General features: G+C 45.6%; 1 protein-coding gene and 1 pseudogene across 7 annotated transcripts in view; one reads left to right on the top strand and one right to left on the bottom strand.

Annotated features, from left to right (window-relative positions):
- Positions 1-19,298, bottom strand: part of USP34 (ubiquitin specific peptidase 34) — a 341,601-nt gene that overhangs the window by 100,180 nt on the left and 222,123 nt on the right. For all 7 annotated transcript variants that reach the window (XM_085890368.1, XM_085890370.1, XM_085890369.1 and 4 more), the window contains 2 exons: positions 11,372-11,492; positions 10,700-10,883 (listed from right to left, as the gene is read on the bottom strand). In XM_085890368.1, coding sequence (XP_085746494.1) covers positions 10,700-10,883; positions 11,372-11,492 — 305 coding nt within the window. The remainder of the gene's footprint in view (positions 1-10,699; positions 10,884-11,371; positions 11,493-19,298) is intronic.
- Positions 221-3,297, top strand: LOC147023737 (uncharacterized; annotated as a pseudogene).

Below are 19,298 nucleotides of genomic sequence, written 5' to 3'. Positions count from 1 at the left end.
ACAAACTAGACAAATATTATATTGGAATTGTTCTATGACGTCTCCTTGACGTTGAAATGACGTCATAGTCGACCGATCGATATCAGAAATTCAATGTACTGCAAACTTTTTTTCTGGTGCATTTTACACCCAATAAATGCATTACCAACAGATAGAAACATGTCACTAAACTACCAGAATAACCCTTTATTTCTATTCTGTGACGTCTCCTTGACGTCATAGCAATGCGATAGCCCCCATAATTTCAAGTTTTATCAAACTTTTTATTCTATAACCAACAATATCAAATCACCAGTCTAAGTCACTTTGGATTTACTATTTTCTACTGTATAAAAAGGTTTCAAGTGATTTATGTATTTCCCTCTCTCCATGGTCATATTTCCTCAGCTTCCCTTTTATTTTAGAATCCTTAACATCAGGACAGGCAGTAGAGATTCCAGGATTCCTGAGAAGATTCAGCGAATGCACATTTCTACAGATAAAGACAATGTCAGCTTTTGAACAGGTGTAAACTGTTGCACAATGGCATCTACACCAATTTTGTGTTTAGAGAGTGATGATTGCATTTGTGTTGTCTGTGTAATGAACGTATCGACGAAGGTGAGCCATCTTCAAAGTTAACTCAGGATGGCTTGCAGTCTATTCGAGCACTGGCAGAAAGATGGGTAAAAATTGACCAGAGTTTATGTACTCAGGCAGTCTATGTTGAATTCCTGTCTGCTGCACAGCGTCTTTCTAGCGTAGGCCAGGATGTCTATGTTCATGAGAACTGCAGAATCACATTTCGAAACAGAATCACCCGAAAGGAAGCCCAGTCCAAAAAACTACTGCCGTCGAGTTCAGGGACAACTGGTTCGCATGAGTCCAATGAAGATGTTGTTAATGCCCCCGTACAGAATACGTTGAGGGTCCCTTCCAACGAAGAAAATCTGTTTTATATGCAATGTGCAAACGGCAGATGACAGCAAACCCTTCAATAGTGGTGGTCTAGGCCGATGTTCTGAGAAAAATGCAGTATCAAAAATCCTGCAAGCTAGGGATGTGAAAATAAATGATGAAACTGACAAGTTGCATGCTGCCGCAAAAATAATTGATGATGTAATTCTTAGTGGTGCGTCCTATGACGTTTTTGCAGCGGATGTGTATTATCATAAGACTTGCTATAATAAGATTACTTACACTTATGAGCGGAAGCTTCCAGCAGAGGAGGATGGATTAGTTTCAGAGGTCATGGATGGCTTTTTCAAACTGTTCCAACGCATGGTCATCAAGGATCTGAATGCCTATTTTCTGACAGAGTTAATTGATGATATAAAGGAGATGAGTGAAGAATATGATGTTAGGGAACCTACGATTTCAAAAACCTATACTTTGAAAAAATGCCTGACTAAGAGATTTGGAGATGCCATTGACTTTCACTTGCTGGGAAACCGGCTGGTCGTCCACTCTGGTGCGGTCAATCCACTTTCGTACTCTGCGGCTACATTACAAGGAAATGGACTTTGTGAATCTGATCTGACCAAGGCATTTGCGAGGCAAATTCGTAGAAAACTTTCACAGAGGGAGGCTGTAAAATGGCCGTTAGAACCAGACGAACTGTTTACTCCACTTGATAGTCACAGACCACTCCACTGTATTGACAATGCCAATGCTTGGTCAATCAATCCTAGGAGGTCAACAAACACATTTGGATATGCCACTGCCTCTAGGGTTGAAGCCGAGAAAATTTTGGCCATAGCTGAAAGTTGGGAGAAACTGGTCAATGGTGAGCGTTCTCCAATAGGAGTTGCTATGAGTTTAACCATTCACAGGATAACAGGCAGCAAGGAAGCCACTCAACTCCTAAACCGAATTGGCATTGGAGTATCGTACACGGATGTTCGTGATATCAATAACATCTGGGCAAAGTTCATCTCGATGGAGCATAAGAGGCTTCCTCCAGGTTTTACCGCAGGGCAAAGTGTGCATCTAACTTTTGATAACTCTGACGGGAAACAACAAATTCTAACAGGAGCTCAAACTACCCACCATACAACTGGTACAATATTCCAGGCTGTCCGAGCAGATGATACCCCGACCAGTACTGCCTCCAAACAGGAACAGTCCAGTCTAATTGACCAAGAGGAGCCAGACTATGGAACATTCAAAATCCGTGGGTTATTGTTGGTATAGTGGATGATGATTGCCTAGAAGAATTCTTTCCAGAGGTTGATAAAGATGTGCTAGGGTCTGTAGGTTCTTCGACTTCATTCATGAAAACTGTGAATGACTGCTCCACTACTAAGTACAAGTTGGAGTCTCTTCCTGTCGTTCCTTTGCCTCCAGCAGACAATGTGATTAAATGGTACATGGACATGATCGAACAGATAGCAGACGATTTTGAATTGGACTATATTTTTGCACATGCAGATGAGGAAATTAACAGCAAAATGTTGATAATTTCATGGCTAAATCAGGAGAGGTACGACAAAATCATACCACATTGATGCACTCAGAAGGAACACAGGCCAAGATGATGGTAGAGTATCTGAAGGATGTATCAGCGATGTTATGCCTTATAGCCGCCATGAGGGAGAAAAGTATTGAAACACACCTTGCAGCAGAGTGAACGCTTCTTCCAAAGTGCTTTGCTTTTGGGCATGTCAACTATGCTAGATACCTGACATTCCAACACGTCAATCTGCAGAATGTAAAGATGAACCACAAGGATGCCTGGGATGACCTGGTGGAAAATGGATTCGGGGGATCTTTGTCTGGTGAACCTTTTACGACAATCCATGGAGACTTGATCACTGAGATCACAATCAACAGAGAGGTGAAAGTTAGGGGTGGTCCAATGCATGGTGGTTACAGCACGAGCAAGCAGACAACAGATGCCTTCATTAAGCCAAGTCACCTTATGGCAAAGCTCAGAGCAACGCTGAAGGATAGGTTGGATATCCTAACCTCTTCATCTCACAAGGAAACAGCATGAGAGAATGGTTCAGAGCCTCGTCATTCAATTGGACAAGTACTTTGATCATTGAGAGGGGATAGAAATACATTTCAATTCGTGCATTTTGTTGGACTAATCCCAAATAGCTTCTCCAACATTGAAATCTAGTATGGCACAGCGAGGAGAGGTCGCTGTACCTAATATGATGTCATTTTGCTGTCATTGAAAATTTATGGACCAGTGATTAGAATACCACATTTCTATCCGATTTTAATTCATTCAAAATATAAAGTTTGATAAAATTTGAAATTATGGGGGCTATCGCATTGCTTTGACGTCATTTCGACGTCACAGAATAGAAATAAAGGGTTATTCTGGTAGTTTAGTGACATGTTTCTATCTGTTGGTAATACATTTATGGGGTGTAAAATGCACCAGAAAAAAGTTTGCTGTGCATTGAAATATCTGGGGCAGCCATATTGGATTTGCGGCAAAATTCAGGGGGCCTAGAAGTTTATTTGAAAGTGTATGTTCCAAAGTACATAAATTAGCAGAGAAAACCTTGACTGGAAAAAAGGGCAGTTTTTGCCTGGCAGAGACCTGTCTATGATAGGTGCATTTTGGATACAGGATAAGTACTGTATCTAATTTTACAATGGACAAATACATTAATACATATCATATCTGGGATTTGAACCTGGGTCTGCAATGCCACAAGTGATATGTTTCAGCATCCTCTTCTGAACCTATCAACATAAATCCTTATCTTGTGACCCATAGTCTAAACTTAATGCTCAGCTCACTTATTCATCCCCTTCTTACACATGTGGAGCAATCTTCCTATGTTTGTTGTCTCAAGCTCTTACACAGCCAGGATCAAATCTGTTGCCCTCCATAAACTCATGGTGTGTATCACATTTCAGCTTTTCATTTTTCATTGATTTGTAAAAAAATTCAAAAAACACGTTTTCACCTTGTCATTACGGAGTATTTTGTGTAGATCGTTGACAAAAATTTTAATATAATCCATTTTTAATTCAGGCAGCAATACAACAAAATGTGCCAAAAGTCAAGGGGTGTGAACACTTTGTGAAGGCACTGTATATATTTCCACAGTTAACCAATGAAAGAGGTTCTTCACCTCAACATCAGCCACGACCGTTCCTGATCTCATCAGGCACTTCAATGCCTCAACATCAGCCACAACCTTTCCTGATCTCATCATGAACTTCATTGCTTCAACATCAGCGACAACCTTTCCTGATCTCATCATGAACTTCATTGCCTCAACATCAGCCACGACCTTTCTTGATCTCATTAGGCACTTCAATGCCTCAACATCAGCCACAACCTTTCCTGATCTCATCATGAACTTCATTGACTCAACATCAGCCACGACCTTTCTTGATCTCATTAGGCACTTCAATGCCTCAACATCAGCCACAACCTTTCCTGATCTCATCATGAACTTCATTGCCTCAACATCAGCCACGACCTTTCTTGATCTCATCATGAACTTCATTGCCTCAACATCAGCCACAATCTATCCTTGGGTGACCACATTTCAAAAGCAGGTCTCCAAAGCCAGCCAAAGCTGACTCGGTCATCTTCTGTTGTTCCAAGACATTCCTCGAATAATCAGTACTTACAGCAGACAAAGCCTTTCTTGATCAATAGACGACTGCTCTTCCCTATTGGCCAGCTCCCCCCGTTTGACATCCATCTGTCATGGATTCTGTGGGTTTCAAAGCTCTAAACATCAATGCATATCCTGCGATTAGGCAAAAGCACAAAGGCTGTTAGTCTCAAATCATAGCGAGGTTTTGTGGTCTGTTTATTTTTCCGCCTCTCCTTCGCTCTTGCTCTCGACTTTCTGAGCTTTCAGACCCAAGCTTCTCCAGGAGAAAAGGACTTTCAGGAACCTCCACCTAGTAAGTTACAAAATAAAGGCTTACTGCCTCCCTCTATTCTATTACCCCTCTTTTCTTCTCTTTGTGCAACTAAATTTGTGAGGCTGTTGAATCCCACTCTTCCCTCGAGGGCTTTGAGGGCAAATAAAACATCAAGCACTGGGGTTATGTGAGCGAGCATTATGCAGAAGTTGTAGTTCAAAGCTGCGAGATGGGTTTCAGTTCATGACAGCATATTTCAGTTCTGGATCACGAGTGAGGAGGAATTTACCAGACTTTTCTGTCTCAACCCATACAGGCCTAAAATAAATATCATTTTGTCCTCATCATCACAAAGTCAACAATTCAGAATATAATGCTGTCATGATATCACATCACATCACCATCAACAACAAAGGTAGCACAAACTTTAGAATGCCTATGAAAATGCAGGAATTTATGTTTGTTGGAAACTATACCTATTTATTAGACACTTCCATGCCAGCAAGTCAATCTGACAAAAGAAAAGAAAAAAAACAACCATGTGCTGTTCACTTTCAGTTCAAACTAATTTGGAACAGCTGCTGCAAGCAGCGAGTGTGCACATCCCACCCATGTTCCATTTTTTTTTCTTTATAGAGATCTGGGTTCAGCGTTATAGAGGGCAGATAATATTCAAAAGGCCTTCATCCATGGATTGATGGAGTACTGTTCTCCCCTTTGGGCTGGCACCCTTGCCTGACACCCTGCACGCCTTGGCTTGATGCCGTGGAAACAAAATCCCCAAAATCATTGGCATCTCCCTTGATGAAACAGAGTTTCTGTATCTGTTGTCCTTGCATTACCCACAGGTCAGTGAACTTCATCTTTACCACCTCCTTCCTGATCTTGCACACTTTGCCCTTTTCTTGCTCGTTTATATCCTCCCCAAGCATGAACCTTCCTTTCCAGGTTGTTGTTTTCTCTTCCCCCCCCCCCCCCAACAGCCTTTCCGTTATTTTGTTCCATTTTTGTTTCCATCACCCGATTTACCCTTCTTCCTCGAGCTGTGTTTGAGCTGGTATCCAGCTTGTTCACTCTCTGTGTCCTCCTCCACCCTTGATGTCATTGTTCTTTACACTCATTCTTCCTCTAAGGGTCACTCTACCCTAATGTAAGTGTGATTAACACTTTCCACCAGGTTCTCCTCTATATATTATGTTCTGGTCCATTCTGTGTTCGAGCTTTTCCAAGATCCTCGGCTCCGTACCTGAAACTAATAAATGTCAGTGAGTGTGTGTGTGTGTGTGTGTGTGTGTGTGTGTGTGTGTGTGTGTGTGTGTGTGTGTGTGTGTGTGTGTGTGTGTGTGTGTGTGTGTGTGTCCTCCATAACTCCAAAACCATAAAACCTAGCAGCCTGAAACTTTGTGCATGCATACCAAGAAAACTCCAAGGAAGTGCAAGAATGAAAATTGAGTGTTTGGGTTAATTAAAACACCCCTTTTGAAGATAATTAAAAGCCTTATTTATTTATATCCTTCATCGGGTGATCCTCAGCCACCTCACTCTCTGGGGTCTTAAGGCATTTCCTGGGTAACCTCGCTTGGGTCTGAAGCCGCCTTGTTATTTAGCCTGCTCAACAATGCCTTGACTTGGAACAGGCTGCAACAATTTCTTCACGACAGTCTTTTTTTTCCACTTTCCCCACTAAGCTGATAATTTAATTAAGCCAATACACCTATTTACTTTAAGCAAGCAAGGCCATGTTTCCTCCTCCATAGATACACAAGAATATATGAAATTTCCAAAGCATTTAACTTATCTTTTTTCGACTCCGTACCTTCTTGTTTGGAGAATTATATTGAGTGAACAAAACATTTAGGAACATGCCAAAATGAACCACCTTCATCAAGTTATATGATTTAATACATTCACTGCTGGACCTCGTGCCCAGTCCCCCAGAGGGACTGCCTATCCATAGTGTCTGCCAGATCTGTGTCTATATTTTCAGAAGTTTCGTGAGGTGCTCTGCAGGAAATCAAAACAAATCTGGTGAAAAACGGACATTTCAAAAAAAAGTCATAACATTCACACAGACCCCAAATCCATGTACCACATGACACGTGCACAGACGAGCAGGCAAGACGATGCATTATCTACAAGGTTTATTTCACGGTCATTGAACTTTCCGATGTCTCCAGGGTTGTTCTGTATCAAGCAGCAACTCTTTCGTGAATAAAGTCGTGATTTGCACAAATTAATTTTAATTCATTAACTGCTGTGTGCACGGTTACGACCTGCTTTAAAGTTAAAGGGTTCCTATATGATATGCAGCAACAGCCTGGCTAACCTTTCCCTATCAACCACTTAATTGGAGGGCTTGCACGAGTGTTAAAGCGACTTGCCGAACACCTTACAGTCGATAGCGGTACCGCGCAACATCCTTCTGAGCAAATCATTCACTCACTGCGGACGCTTTTGCCCGCCACGTCGTTCAGAGCGAGCAGCAAGTGCTCCGCAGCCCCGAGCGAGGGGCTCGTGCTCCGTCGCCCCGAGTGACGGGCTCGTGCTCCGCCGCCCCGAGCGAGGGGTTCGTGCTCCGCCGCCCCGAGCGAGGGGTTCGTGCTCCGCCGCCCCGAGCGAGGGGTTCGTGCTCCGCCGCCCCGAGCGAGGGGTTCGTGCTCCGCCGCCCCGAGCGAGGGGTTCGTGCTCCGCCGCCCCGAGCGAGGGGTTCGTGCTCCGCCGCCCCGAGCGAGGGGTTCGTGCTCCGCCGCCCCGAGCGAGGGGTTCGTGCTCCGTCGTCCCGAGCGAGGGGTTCGTGCTCCGTCGCCCCGAGCGAGGGGTTCGTGCTCCGTCGCCCCGAGCGAGGGGTTCGTGCTCCGTCGCCCTGAGCAAGTTAGTGTGAAATAACACCCGATTTCCGAGCCGGTTGCCGTATTAATGTGTTTCTAAATTACTGAGCCAATTTTTTTCCCCCACCGGTTACATGCAGCTGTTTATAAAGATTAATGTTTGTGAACATATCCCTGAAACATCTATTTAAATGCAACAATGTTTTTCGGTGAAAGAAACTCAAGGTTTTTGGGTTGTTTCTGATATTGGTGAAGCACGTGTGTGTGTGTGTGTGTGTGTGTGTGTGTGTGTGTGTGTGTGTGTGTGTGTGTGTGTGTGTGTGTGTGTGTGTCTCGCACACGGTTCATAAAGCGTCTATGTCTGTCTGTCTCTGTATCTCTCTCTGTGTCGACCTGTACCATCGTTGCTCTACCCCCTCCCAAGCACCCTCCTCCCACACACCTCTCTCTCTCTCCCCTCCTCTCTGTCTCTGGACATATTCAGACAGCGGTTATGTCTGGATGGTGTTTGTCTCCAGACGTGTCCGGGCAGGGTTGGTCTCTGGATGTGTCCAGGAGGCAATTAATGCTCCACCACACGTCTGCCTTCCCTTCCTCTCACCTCACACTGTCTTCCCTTTCCCCACCCCTCCTCGCTCCCCCGATCTCCTCTCTCCTTTCCCCTCCATCTCTTCTCCCACCCCCACCCCTCTCTACCTCTCCCCTCTGCTCTTTTTCTCCCTCGTCCCTTCAGTTTTCCCATTAGCGAAGCGATGGGTGGTATTTGCTAGTACAAAAATAAAACATAAACAAGAGCAAGAATTGCTTTTCAATCTATGTCGCCTCCAGATGTGATATTTTCGAGTCCAAAAAAGGCATAACTAGAACGGCACTCAGTACAGCGCATACCTTCGCCAACGCTACATTTTTGCCCCCCAACCCCCCAGAAACCGTTAATTGTGAGGGTCTTTAATCCCATACCACATCTGCCATCTCATATGTGTTATGATGGCTTAAAAACATTAAATTTCCTGTGTCATATCGTATATCACAAGATTTGGCATTGAATTCACAACATTTTGGCATTGGTTTCATGCAAATTGGATAAAAATCGACCGCACTATGGCAAAATGATGATTTTGACCTTTTCATGACCTCGACCTTGACCTTTGTACTCTTAATTTTGTAATTGGTATTAGAGTGTGGGGAACAGAACAGTCAACATTTTGGTGTTGGTTTCATGCAAATCGGATAAGAATTGACCGTGTTATGACTAAAACCGCACATTTTGCAATGTCGTGACCCCCCCTGACCTTTGACTCCCAACCGCTAATAAGGGTTATTACGTCATTGTGTCATGTCACATATCACAAGATGGGGCATTGAATTCTGAACATTTTGGCATTAGTTGCATGCAAATTGGATACAAATTGACCGCACTATGGTAAAAAGACGATTTTGACCTTTTCATGACCTTGACCTTTGACCCGATTGCTCCCAAAATCTAATCAAATGGTCCTCGGATAATAACCAATCATCCCACCAAATTTGCTGTGATTCAGTTCAATACTTTTGGAGTTATGCGAATAAGAAACAAACAAACAAAAAACATATTCACAAATAAATAAATAAATACACAGCAATCAAAACATAACCTTCGCAACAAAGTTTGCGAAGGTAACTATGTGAAAAATTAACGAAACACAGTGAAACTCGAACTTGTTCCGTAATTTATCATATTAAAACCATGTATATGTTGAATATGTTAAAGGTATTGGGGGGGGGGAGTTTGAAAAAATACAGGTGAGATGGACGGACGGACGAGGCGGAGAGCAAACTTATAGTCCCCTCTGGTGAAACCGGGAGGCGACTAATAAAAGCGAAGGAGGTAAAGTGTGTTTCCATTCAATCAATCCTGACTCAATCCACCAGATCTGATCGAAATATATATTGCAGCAGACGTTGAATTTGCTGTACCCCAAATCCAATGCACACCAAGAAAGTCTTACAGCCTGACACCAAAATAGATAGCATGTACTGACAATGTACTGCATCGATACACTAATTCCACACCATGGCCAGAATACTGTAGTGTTGATGGCTCGACTAACGTCGAGCTCGTCGTGGTGGGTAGGTAAAATCCCACGGTGTCCCGAGCGGCTTACTCCTGGGGAGACATTCCGAATTAATGGCGAACAACACGTGCGTGGGTCGTGAGGAGAGACACGAAAAACCAACAGGCTTATTTCCTGAACTACAAACAAAATAAACCAGGGATTATTGACCAAGGAAGGATACGACGGCGGGTAGTGGTGGGGAACAAAGGGGGACACGGAATTGATAATAATTATGTACAATCGGAATTAAAAAAAATAATATATGGTGCCACACACCAGACTCAGTCACTGATGGGGGAAAGGGAACAAAAACCGGGGGACTCGGCTCTGGCGGCAGCGGGGAGAAGCAGGTGATGAGGAGGGACGAGGAGGACACGAAGACACACAGGCAGGTCAACGAACGGGCTCTGGGCAACAATGAGACGACAAAGCAGCAGGTAGATGAAACAGGCACAGGGTGACAAAAATAGGCAGGCAGGACGACCTCCTTAAAGCTCTCCTCAGAGACGATTCTCCCTCAGACCAAGCCCGTTCTCCTCAGACTCGCACACAAAACTCCCAGCCGCATTCTCCTCAGACATACTCTTTTGTCCCCGACTTCCAACTGCCAGATTAGCTCGTCCCACTTCTCCCCGGGCAACGTTCCACCCCTTGGGAGGCGTCTATCACTCCACCCCTCTCTCTCATGCTGAGTCTCCCAGCGCCCCCGGGTAGAGGTTGACGTAGAGGTCATATGCACAATTTCCTTAACCATAATCCCTGACTATCTACTATCATGCACCAACCCCTGTATGGTGCACATTCAAACAGGACAATTCTCAAGCTACCATTTCCCTACTTATACATCGAGATGGCCAACAACTTGTACACAGACCATGCTACTCAATACATTGCTATCTGCTCCATGGGAATATGTAACCCCCACCCCACAAAAGTAACAAAACGTACTGTGGAGATGCTGTGTCATGACCCAACAGTGCAGCAGACGGAAGCTTTCTGGACAACCTTTGATAAGTTCAACTAGCAGATCAAAGGCAGCACTACGTGCTCCTTCAGACTTGCATTTGGGTTGCTGCCTGTCCGCCATGCTAGGCAGCATGAAGAGGAGGTTAAAGACGTCATGCAGAAATTCCTAAAGGGTGGGAATAAGTACAAGTGAAACATTTCAAATAATGCTGCCACCTTCTCTCCATATTAATAAAGATAACCCTGTGTTACTTGATATAATTCATCATTTATGTCAAGTTTTCCTCAGTAGATATGTGAACAAGTTAAAAAGGAAGAAAGCAGTAAAGGGTAAGGAAGGCTTTATACTTCTCCAAGCTCTTCAAAAATTGTACAATAAAATTCACACGATAACAGGGTGTTTGGTAAGCTTCGTAACTCGCCCCTGGCTAATGGGATCCTGAGCTTTACATCTGGGTCACAGGGTCCCAAGCCCGGGCCTCGGGCAAGGGGACTCGGGCATTCCACCTCGAGCCCGGAGCACAACAAGGGCAATCTTCTCACGATGTTTACATGGCACATAAATAATTTGGGCCTTTCTACAGAGTTATAAAATTATGGCACATCAATATTGAGGTGAAGTCCTGAAATGAGACAGCAGCTCAAGGACCAGACCTGGCCATCGCAAGTAAACTTGAAAGCCGGCTTGTGCTTCATAACTGCTGAACACAACTTGAGGAGGCCAATCAGGCCTTCGTCTTCAACGCTGCTGTCACGCTGCTCGACAATTTCACGACTGCAAAGAAAAAGACAAGCGAACAGCGAGAACATTTCTAGTGTCTGACAAAAAGACAGCAAAAAGAAGCAACAAAAATATATTCTCTCCAAAATTTATACATTAATCAAAAGCTTGCGGCAAAACAAAATGTAAAGCTCCAAAAAACTATAACGGTACTCCTCGACGTTGCAACGTCGACCGAGATATGCTTCTGCCCACATCATTGCATCATCATAATACTTGTACAGAGTTAAATTTAAATCCCTTCAGCTGTTGTCAAGTATCACAATTTGACCTGACATGACCTCTGACCTTTGACATCTTGATGCAGAAATCTAATCCACTTCATCTTTGCATCATTACATCTACTTCGGCTATCCCAAGTTTGGTGAAAATCCCATCACTGGTTCACAAGTTAGGGCAGAAACAGAATTTTTACCTTAGGGGACACCTCTGGCATTTGACCTCTTGATCCCAAAATCTAATCAGTTTATCCTTACATTATTATACATACTTGTATCAAGTTTGACTTAGGTTTTCATTACCTGGATAACTTAAGAACGGCTGAAGGGATCCATTATGGACGGATGGACAACCGGAAAACATAATGCCTCCGAAAACTTCGTCCGCAGAGGCATAACAATTAACAATTGCAACACTGAATATTTCACATTACCTCCATTTAGGCTTAGAGGAACCACTTACGCTACAAATGCAACCCTAGTGAATCACCAAATGTATTTCCCAGAGGGTTTCATGTTCTACCTGGTGATATTATGTATATAACAAACAAAGCACAGGACAGCTTAATTGTGCTGCACAGAATACACGACTTTCAAAATCCCACATTCGGCACCAGAATACTCAGAGCACATGCACAGAAACCCCAGGAAATGGTGGGACTCAGGGGCAACATAAAGTATATATATTGTTGCGAAATCGGGCCTGCCAGCGTGCGGACGGCCACGTCACTCGAATCGCGACCGCATCGCCCACCGGACGGACAATTCAGTCGTGACCCTCCAGGAACTATCGCCCGGAGCCAGTCACGGGTGGGCCTTTCGACCTCACCACAATCGTGCCAATTGGCCACCCACGTAGGATAGGGTTGTTCGCCAAACTCGGCCTACCTAAGTACCCACGCGGATGGTAAACCGGGCGATCGTACCTCGCCGCAGGTCTACTCCAGACACGAGCCGCTTGGGCGGCCCGTTCCGTACTATCGGGATAACCGAGCGGTGTTATCGTCGACCTCGACGGTTCAGATTATTTACCGGACGTTTTGCACCCACTACGAACCCTTTACGTGAAGCAGGATGGAGGGTCAATAAAGAAAAGACGAAGCGAAACGGGAAAACAGTTCACACAATGCACATTTATTTCCCGGCACACGGAAAGCACATATATACAGCCATACAGTCAAAATGCACATATAGCAACCAAAACAAAAGCAACAACGACGCAGAGTTACTACCGACTACGCGCACACACGGCAACACTTATACAGTTCTACTTTACAGACGGCGCCAACACACATTTACACAAAAGCAAAGGAAAGAAGCCACTCTCATAGACAAGGGGGCAGACGGGCCTGTAGGCCAATATGTGCGCGTGACCTGGAGGAGCGGCCAAGTCCGCGAGACCGGGGGGGTCCTACGCGCGTCCTCGTGACGCATTGGCAGGCGAGCCACAGATGTGGCCGCTCGGCTGTGCTCCGACTCCGTGCTCCTTGGCGGGTTTCGTTGGCACGATGTTTGGAGTGGGGTGGGAACGGGGCCCCCTTTTGCACTATCTCAGCGTGGGGGAAAGGGGAATTGTTGATGCCCTGGGGGAGGGAGATGGCTGGCTGGCTTGGGTCCCGCGACGAGCGATCTCACACCGCGACCTCGTCGCCGACCGCCGTCCTTATGGCCTCGGACCCGAGCTCTCTTGCCTGCAGTTCCACCGCTCTTACTCGCCCAACTCTCTCTGCAACTCTTCTCCGCGACTCCAGAACCCAACTCACTTCATTCGCCTTGCGCTCGCCTTCTTATAGGCTGGCAGGAGCAGCTATGCAAATATTCGGATGAGAATGACCTCGGGGGCGGAGCCACGCTCGCCCATTTGTCGGAGGAAGTGGGGGCGTGAATCTCCCCTGATCCAATAATTTGCATACATCGACTTTACACACACGTGCCTGGAGGCGGGGCCAAGTCGCCCCGCGCTCGCTAATTGGATGGAGGAAAAGTTCTTGATCTTGATCCGAATTTTCCCTCGGAAAGGCCGCTATTTGTGCTCGTGGCTCGGTGCGCTTGGCACCAATCGCCAAACGGGCCCGAGACAGCCCGACGTTTAGTGTTCACAGGTGGTGCGGGAATGGTCGTAGAAGGAGAGAGGTGAAGGTGGTGGAGGGTTTTCGGTGGTGGTTGATGGTTATGGTGCCGTTGGGAATGGCGGTGATGCGATGTTTGCGGGATCGAGTTGTGAAGGTAAAGGTCGTAGCTGTTGGCGTTGTTGTTGTTGTCTGAGGGTTGGAGCGTGGTTGTAGTTGGTGACGATGGCTGGCGTGGTGGTTAAAGTGGTTGTTGTGTGATGGCGGTTGAGACGTGGTTGGTTCAAAATAAAGATAGAACAGAAAAACGCCTAACTCAAAGGATCGCAGCCCGAATGAATCACATAAATTCACTCTATACAATGGGTTTGGGCTAACTACACATGTACTGAGAGATATCTCACCTACGGGCCCTGAATGGTGGTTTGCGAATTTCCACAGCCGTAACAATATCGTGTGTACGAAATAAACATTGTTACCTAAAATGGCTCAGAAAGCTTCGAAAACAAGAACACTCGTATTCTGCTGTTATGTTTAGATTCGCAAAGTGCCTTCATGAAAGTGAAATATATGAGTCTAAATGGATATCAGCTGTGAAAAGTATTGTTGATCATGTGGTTATTCCAATATATTGTGACGGTTCTGGGAACCAAGACCCCAAGGCAATGGCACGCAACATATAGCGGTTCCCGAGGTGGTCATTTCGTTATTACTTGTGACAGATAGGTTTCTTCTCATGTGTCGAATGGGTTACAAAGAGAATATTCTCCTTCGTATGCAGCACAAGGCTGAGGGCACGGCCGTGCTGCTGATGCCCGTTACCAGTAAGCTGGTACTCATTTCGCCAACTTCGGAAGGATGACAGACTAAGTCAACCCCACCTGGTGTTAATTCACAGGCAACAGGGGCTCAAACTCAGGACCCTAAGATCTCAAGCCAGCCACCACAACCGCTAAGCCAACACCAAGATTAAGAGAATATGCGTTGTGAGGGATTAAGTGAGGTTTTCCCCCCATTCTTTGGCATTTTATTCTCTGCACACGATCTTCTCCTCATACAACCAAGCAGTCGCTATTGGCAGCCTAATTTGCATATGAGTGCCAAAACCTTGTTTGAATCTGCGTGCCACAATCAAACTGCCATTTCCACCACAATTGCCTTCTTCACCACGATTCTCCCACATGCCAGCGATAACCACCCTGCCTGCTTCAGACACACCGGACTTTATTTTCATTCAACACCACCATTCCAGCCTTCTACCATAATCCACATTGCTATCACCCAACGACGAAGCTTCGACTCCACAACCACACCACCTCATATGTCTCAATGACCACCTGCCTTCCTGTACCTTGAAACCATCATCTTGCCTTTCCCACGGACACCTTTGGTTCAGGATCGGACCCAAACCGGCACCATCACAAACGGACCCTTTACACCAAGGTGCAAGTGTGCGCTTGCTGTTCCTTCATGTTCCTCTATCAGCGGGAACCGCCCTGCTATCCAGCAAGCCATCTGCTCCCTTCCCGGGCATTCGAGCGACAGATGGGGACCGCTGCACGTCGGCCCAATGTTAAGTTGGGAGCTGATATGCATGACAGGGTCAGAAGAGAAGTAATGGCTAATCCAGCCCAGCAACCTCGCAGGGAGGACAACGTCACCCCAGAGCACATTTGGACCAATGGGAATGCCGCGCTCGGAAGAAGGAGGGCGGCGCATGGCCCGTGCTCCTAGGAACAACCCCCATAAGAGGCGGGGAATCACCCTTGATACCTCCCCCCCCCCAAACTCCACCCTACCCTCCTCACCCCCACAGCCTTTAAGTATCAATGTCAGTCGCTAGAGCGAGAGCTTCTGGAGCAAGAGCTGACCAAAGAGGTTCTTGGTGGAGTGGTTGCTACAGAGCTTATGTGGTGGCTACTGCTTGATGGAGTGCTTACTGCCAGGTTTGTGGATGCTTGCTGCCGAAAGGAACGGAATGGAATGGAATGCCGAGAAGCAGACCAAGTGCCAAGCAGTCTGGTCGCAGTATTGGGTGAGAGGCGAAATCAGCAATCATACTTGATAGGCCATTCTGATTCACATGTTCTTTCTCTCTTTTCCGGCTCATCTACTGTGGACGCACAAGAATATCAGCGAGGGAAAAACCTGAACAAGCGTTCTTTTTTGAGCGACTACTGACTCACACCATCTTTTCACTCTAAACACCCGACACCGCAAAACACTCGCACCTCAACATTATCACCAAGACACCCCCCTTTGCTCTTCATTACCTCTCATCCTTAGCTTCCCTGCACTTTGGACGAGCACGTGCCCGGTAAGCTCGAGGCCGCCAACGCCTCAGCTTTTGTCGTCTCTCTTGCTTATCTATCCTTCCGCGAAGTGATGCTGATGGTGCCTGTCATGTTAATTTAATTAAGACTGTAAGATAGCTCAGAAAAGTTCTGCTCTTTGTCTGTTTACTGCATGAATTTGTATCATTGTATGTTTTTTGCCACAAAACACACGAATATTGCATGTCCGTGCTCTACGAATACCTGCGGTGAGTAACTCTTTGTCTTCGTTGTGCCACATGCTTTTCCTCGTGCTTCCTTATAACTAAACCCATGTCAATTGTTCAATTCAACTCAACCTGCTCATAGCATCCTTTCCTCCAATGGTAAAGCACAGTCCACAGTATGGTTAGACGGGAAGTTTCACCCCATGAGGGCACGAATGTGAGGCAGGAACCTCAGTTAATCGAGTCAGCTCCTCAGGTAAATGGTGTTCGACAGGAAACCCTGTGGAGTTGACAAAGTTAATTGACGTTTGTGGTTGTTTAGCAACCCGCCAGGGCCACGGAGTTATCCTTGGCACGTCTGCCAACAGGGTTGGGCATTCAGGAGGAACCCGAGTGCTTCCCCTTGCGGTCATCCGCGAACCCCGAGTCCAGCACAATCTATATATTAATACTGAAGGACCAATTTTGTGCTCCTCCGAGCGGTCGCGTCACGTTTTTCTCGGTACTGTGACCTGGACTGAAAGAAACATGGTACCTGTAAGAGTGCATCGCACATTGTGGCAATTGTCAAACTTCAACTCTGAAGCAGAATAAACACTTTTCGTTTTACATTCGTTTACATGGCGACGTGTGATGTCACCGCTGAGAGGCGTCAGGACGTCATGACATCATCGGTTATTGGCTGATGCCATTACGTCCGTCGTCAGAACGTTACTGCTGAGAGGTGTAATTACTAATTCCACTCCTCGAAAATAGCGTCTGCAATGTAAAATCCTCTTCTGCACATGGTGACTACCTCAGAATGTGAATTTGACACAAAAATGTAACAAGAAACATTGTACAGTAGACGCAGCTTTTTAAATCCACCATGGGACCACGCCGTTTGGATTTATTAAGCGGAGAACCTATTTTCAGCCACCTACTGGATAGATAAGACAAAAAGCGAATGTCGTTAAACACTGCTTTATTCTACAAAAACATTGATTTATCAAACGGTGACAAGGTGATTGTTCAAAAGAATCTCTCCAAGGTCGCTTTCTTGGGAGGGAAGGTTTTGCGCAAATGTTCCTTTATTGAATCCGTCACGTGGAGGAAATCGGGATGGGCAAAACCTGAGAGCTGCAGTCCCCTGTCCAATTTGGAGAGTGCCGTCCGCATCTCTGCCACTGTTGGCATCGGATCGGGTTCGTCGTCGCTTTCTTCCCTTGGCTATTGGGATTCGGGGTCGGAGGGATTCGAGCGGCGGCGGGATTCGAAGTCCGTCACCAGTTGTTGTTGGTTTTTTTTTTTCACTCTGCGGCAGCGCATATACTACATCAAGCTTAGGTTGAGACCGTGCACGTGCCAAGCAGGTGGATTAATTAAACGGAGGATTTCTTGATGTAAAATTCCGTTCCAACTCATGTTGGTCACAATCAGCGGCTGGATTTTATAACCGTGGATTTATAAAGTGGCGTCTCCTGTGTCTTCTATCTTCTATCTATATATTAATACTGAAGGACCAATTTTGTGCTCCTCCTAGCGGTCGCGTCACGTTTTTCTTAGTACTGTGACCTGGACTGAAAGAAACTTCATACGTGTCAGAGTGCATCGCACATAGTGGCAATAGTCAACTTTCAACGCTGAAGCAGAATAAGCACTTTTTGTTGAGATGGGGGCGAGGAGTGAAGAGGCGGGGGGCAAGGTAAGCAAATTTTTGGGCGGAGGTAAGCAAATTGAAAGCGGGAGACAGGGGGAAATGGGGAGGGGGCTGGGTTGAATGAGGCGGAGTTGAGTGTGAGGGGGTGGACAGGGGAGTAGGGGCCCGGGGGCAAGTGGGGCGGGGAATCAAAAGACGGAGGGCGGGGAGTGAAGAGGCGGGGCTGGGGTAAGCAAATTGAATGGAGCAGGGGCGGGGGATGGGTAGGCGGGGGCAAGCACACCCTGTCCAGTCCATGTCCCTCGAGTGTGGGTGAGCTGGTGAGGGTGGTTGAATGAACGGAATCCGTCTGTGATGGGGTTTCAGCTAGTATGGTATGATTTCTCCAACTCTGAAAAAAATCATGGCTTAGGTCTAGCGTCAAACACAAAATTATTGACATGAGTATGCAGATTTGGCATGGAAAGGTCAACAGTAAACCCCTGTGCTCAAATTACAGGCATATTTAAGAACAAGTTTTACTTCGACCCATATTTACTGCAACTCTCTCCTGTACTTCCTGTTTCTCATGGTCGCGATTGGAAAGATACTTTTCAACATTTATGTCCATTATGCGAGGCTAATGGAAGTGGTGATGAATCTCGCTATCTTGTCTGTCTAGCTTTCAATGAAGCTCATAAGAAGTGTGTGAAACATCATGATTGGGAAAATCCCTCGGTGCATAAAATGAATGAGCTTTAATTAAATGTAGGTAATGTTGGTCAGCTTGTTAATGTGGCAACGTTTATTGGTGGCATAGTATCTAGGTTCTAATAACTTGTTAATTTCTTTGCTGCCAGAGAGAAATTTTGTATGCCGAGTCGTGCTTCAAAAATAAGTTATATCTGATCATCTGTATCAAGACGTCACACATTTTGTAGACACTTGTATTATTACGTTTTCTTTGCTCTCAAGTCCTCAAAGGAGTCGACGAGTTGATAAAAATTCAAAATAAAATAAATTCATTCATTCAAACGGTAGAGTGCACATCTCCGCGAGGCTGAACAGTTTACATTTTCTCTCCCACTGATAGGCCAGTTCTGGGTCCGGACCTTAACAAATATCTAATCGTGGTCACCTACACAAATCATCCACCAAATTTTGTCATAACTCGTCCACAACTTTTTGAAACATCGTGCTACGTATTGTTTTTGGACCTATCTCTCAATGGTGAAGAATCACTTTTAAAATTCTTGCATCTGGATCCGGATTCAGATGTTCACCATTATTGAAACAATTCTTCCTTGTCACACAACCAACCTGCCCAACAAATTTCGTCTGAATCCGTACACAATTTTTAGAGATATCATGTTCACAGACATTCAGAGGTGAAAA

The sequence above is a fragment of the Eptatretus burgeri genome, chromosome 7 (assembly GCF_056783735.1).
Source record: "Eptatretus burgeri isolate ZD-2024b chromosome 7, Ebu_testis_v1, whole genome shotgun sequence".
Classification (NCBI taxonomy): domain Eukaryota; kingdom Metazoa; phylum Chordata; class Myxini; order Myxiniformes; family Myxinidae; genus Eptatretus; species Eptatretus burgeri.
This window is presented reverse-complemented; position numbering and strand designations above follow the sequence as displayed.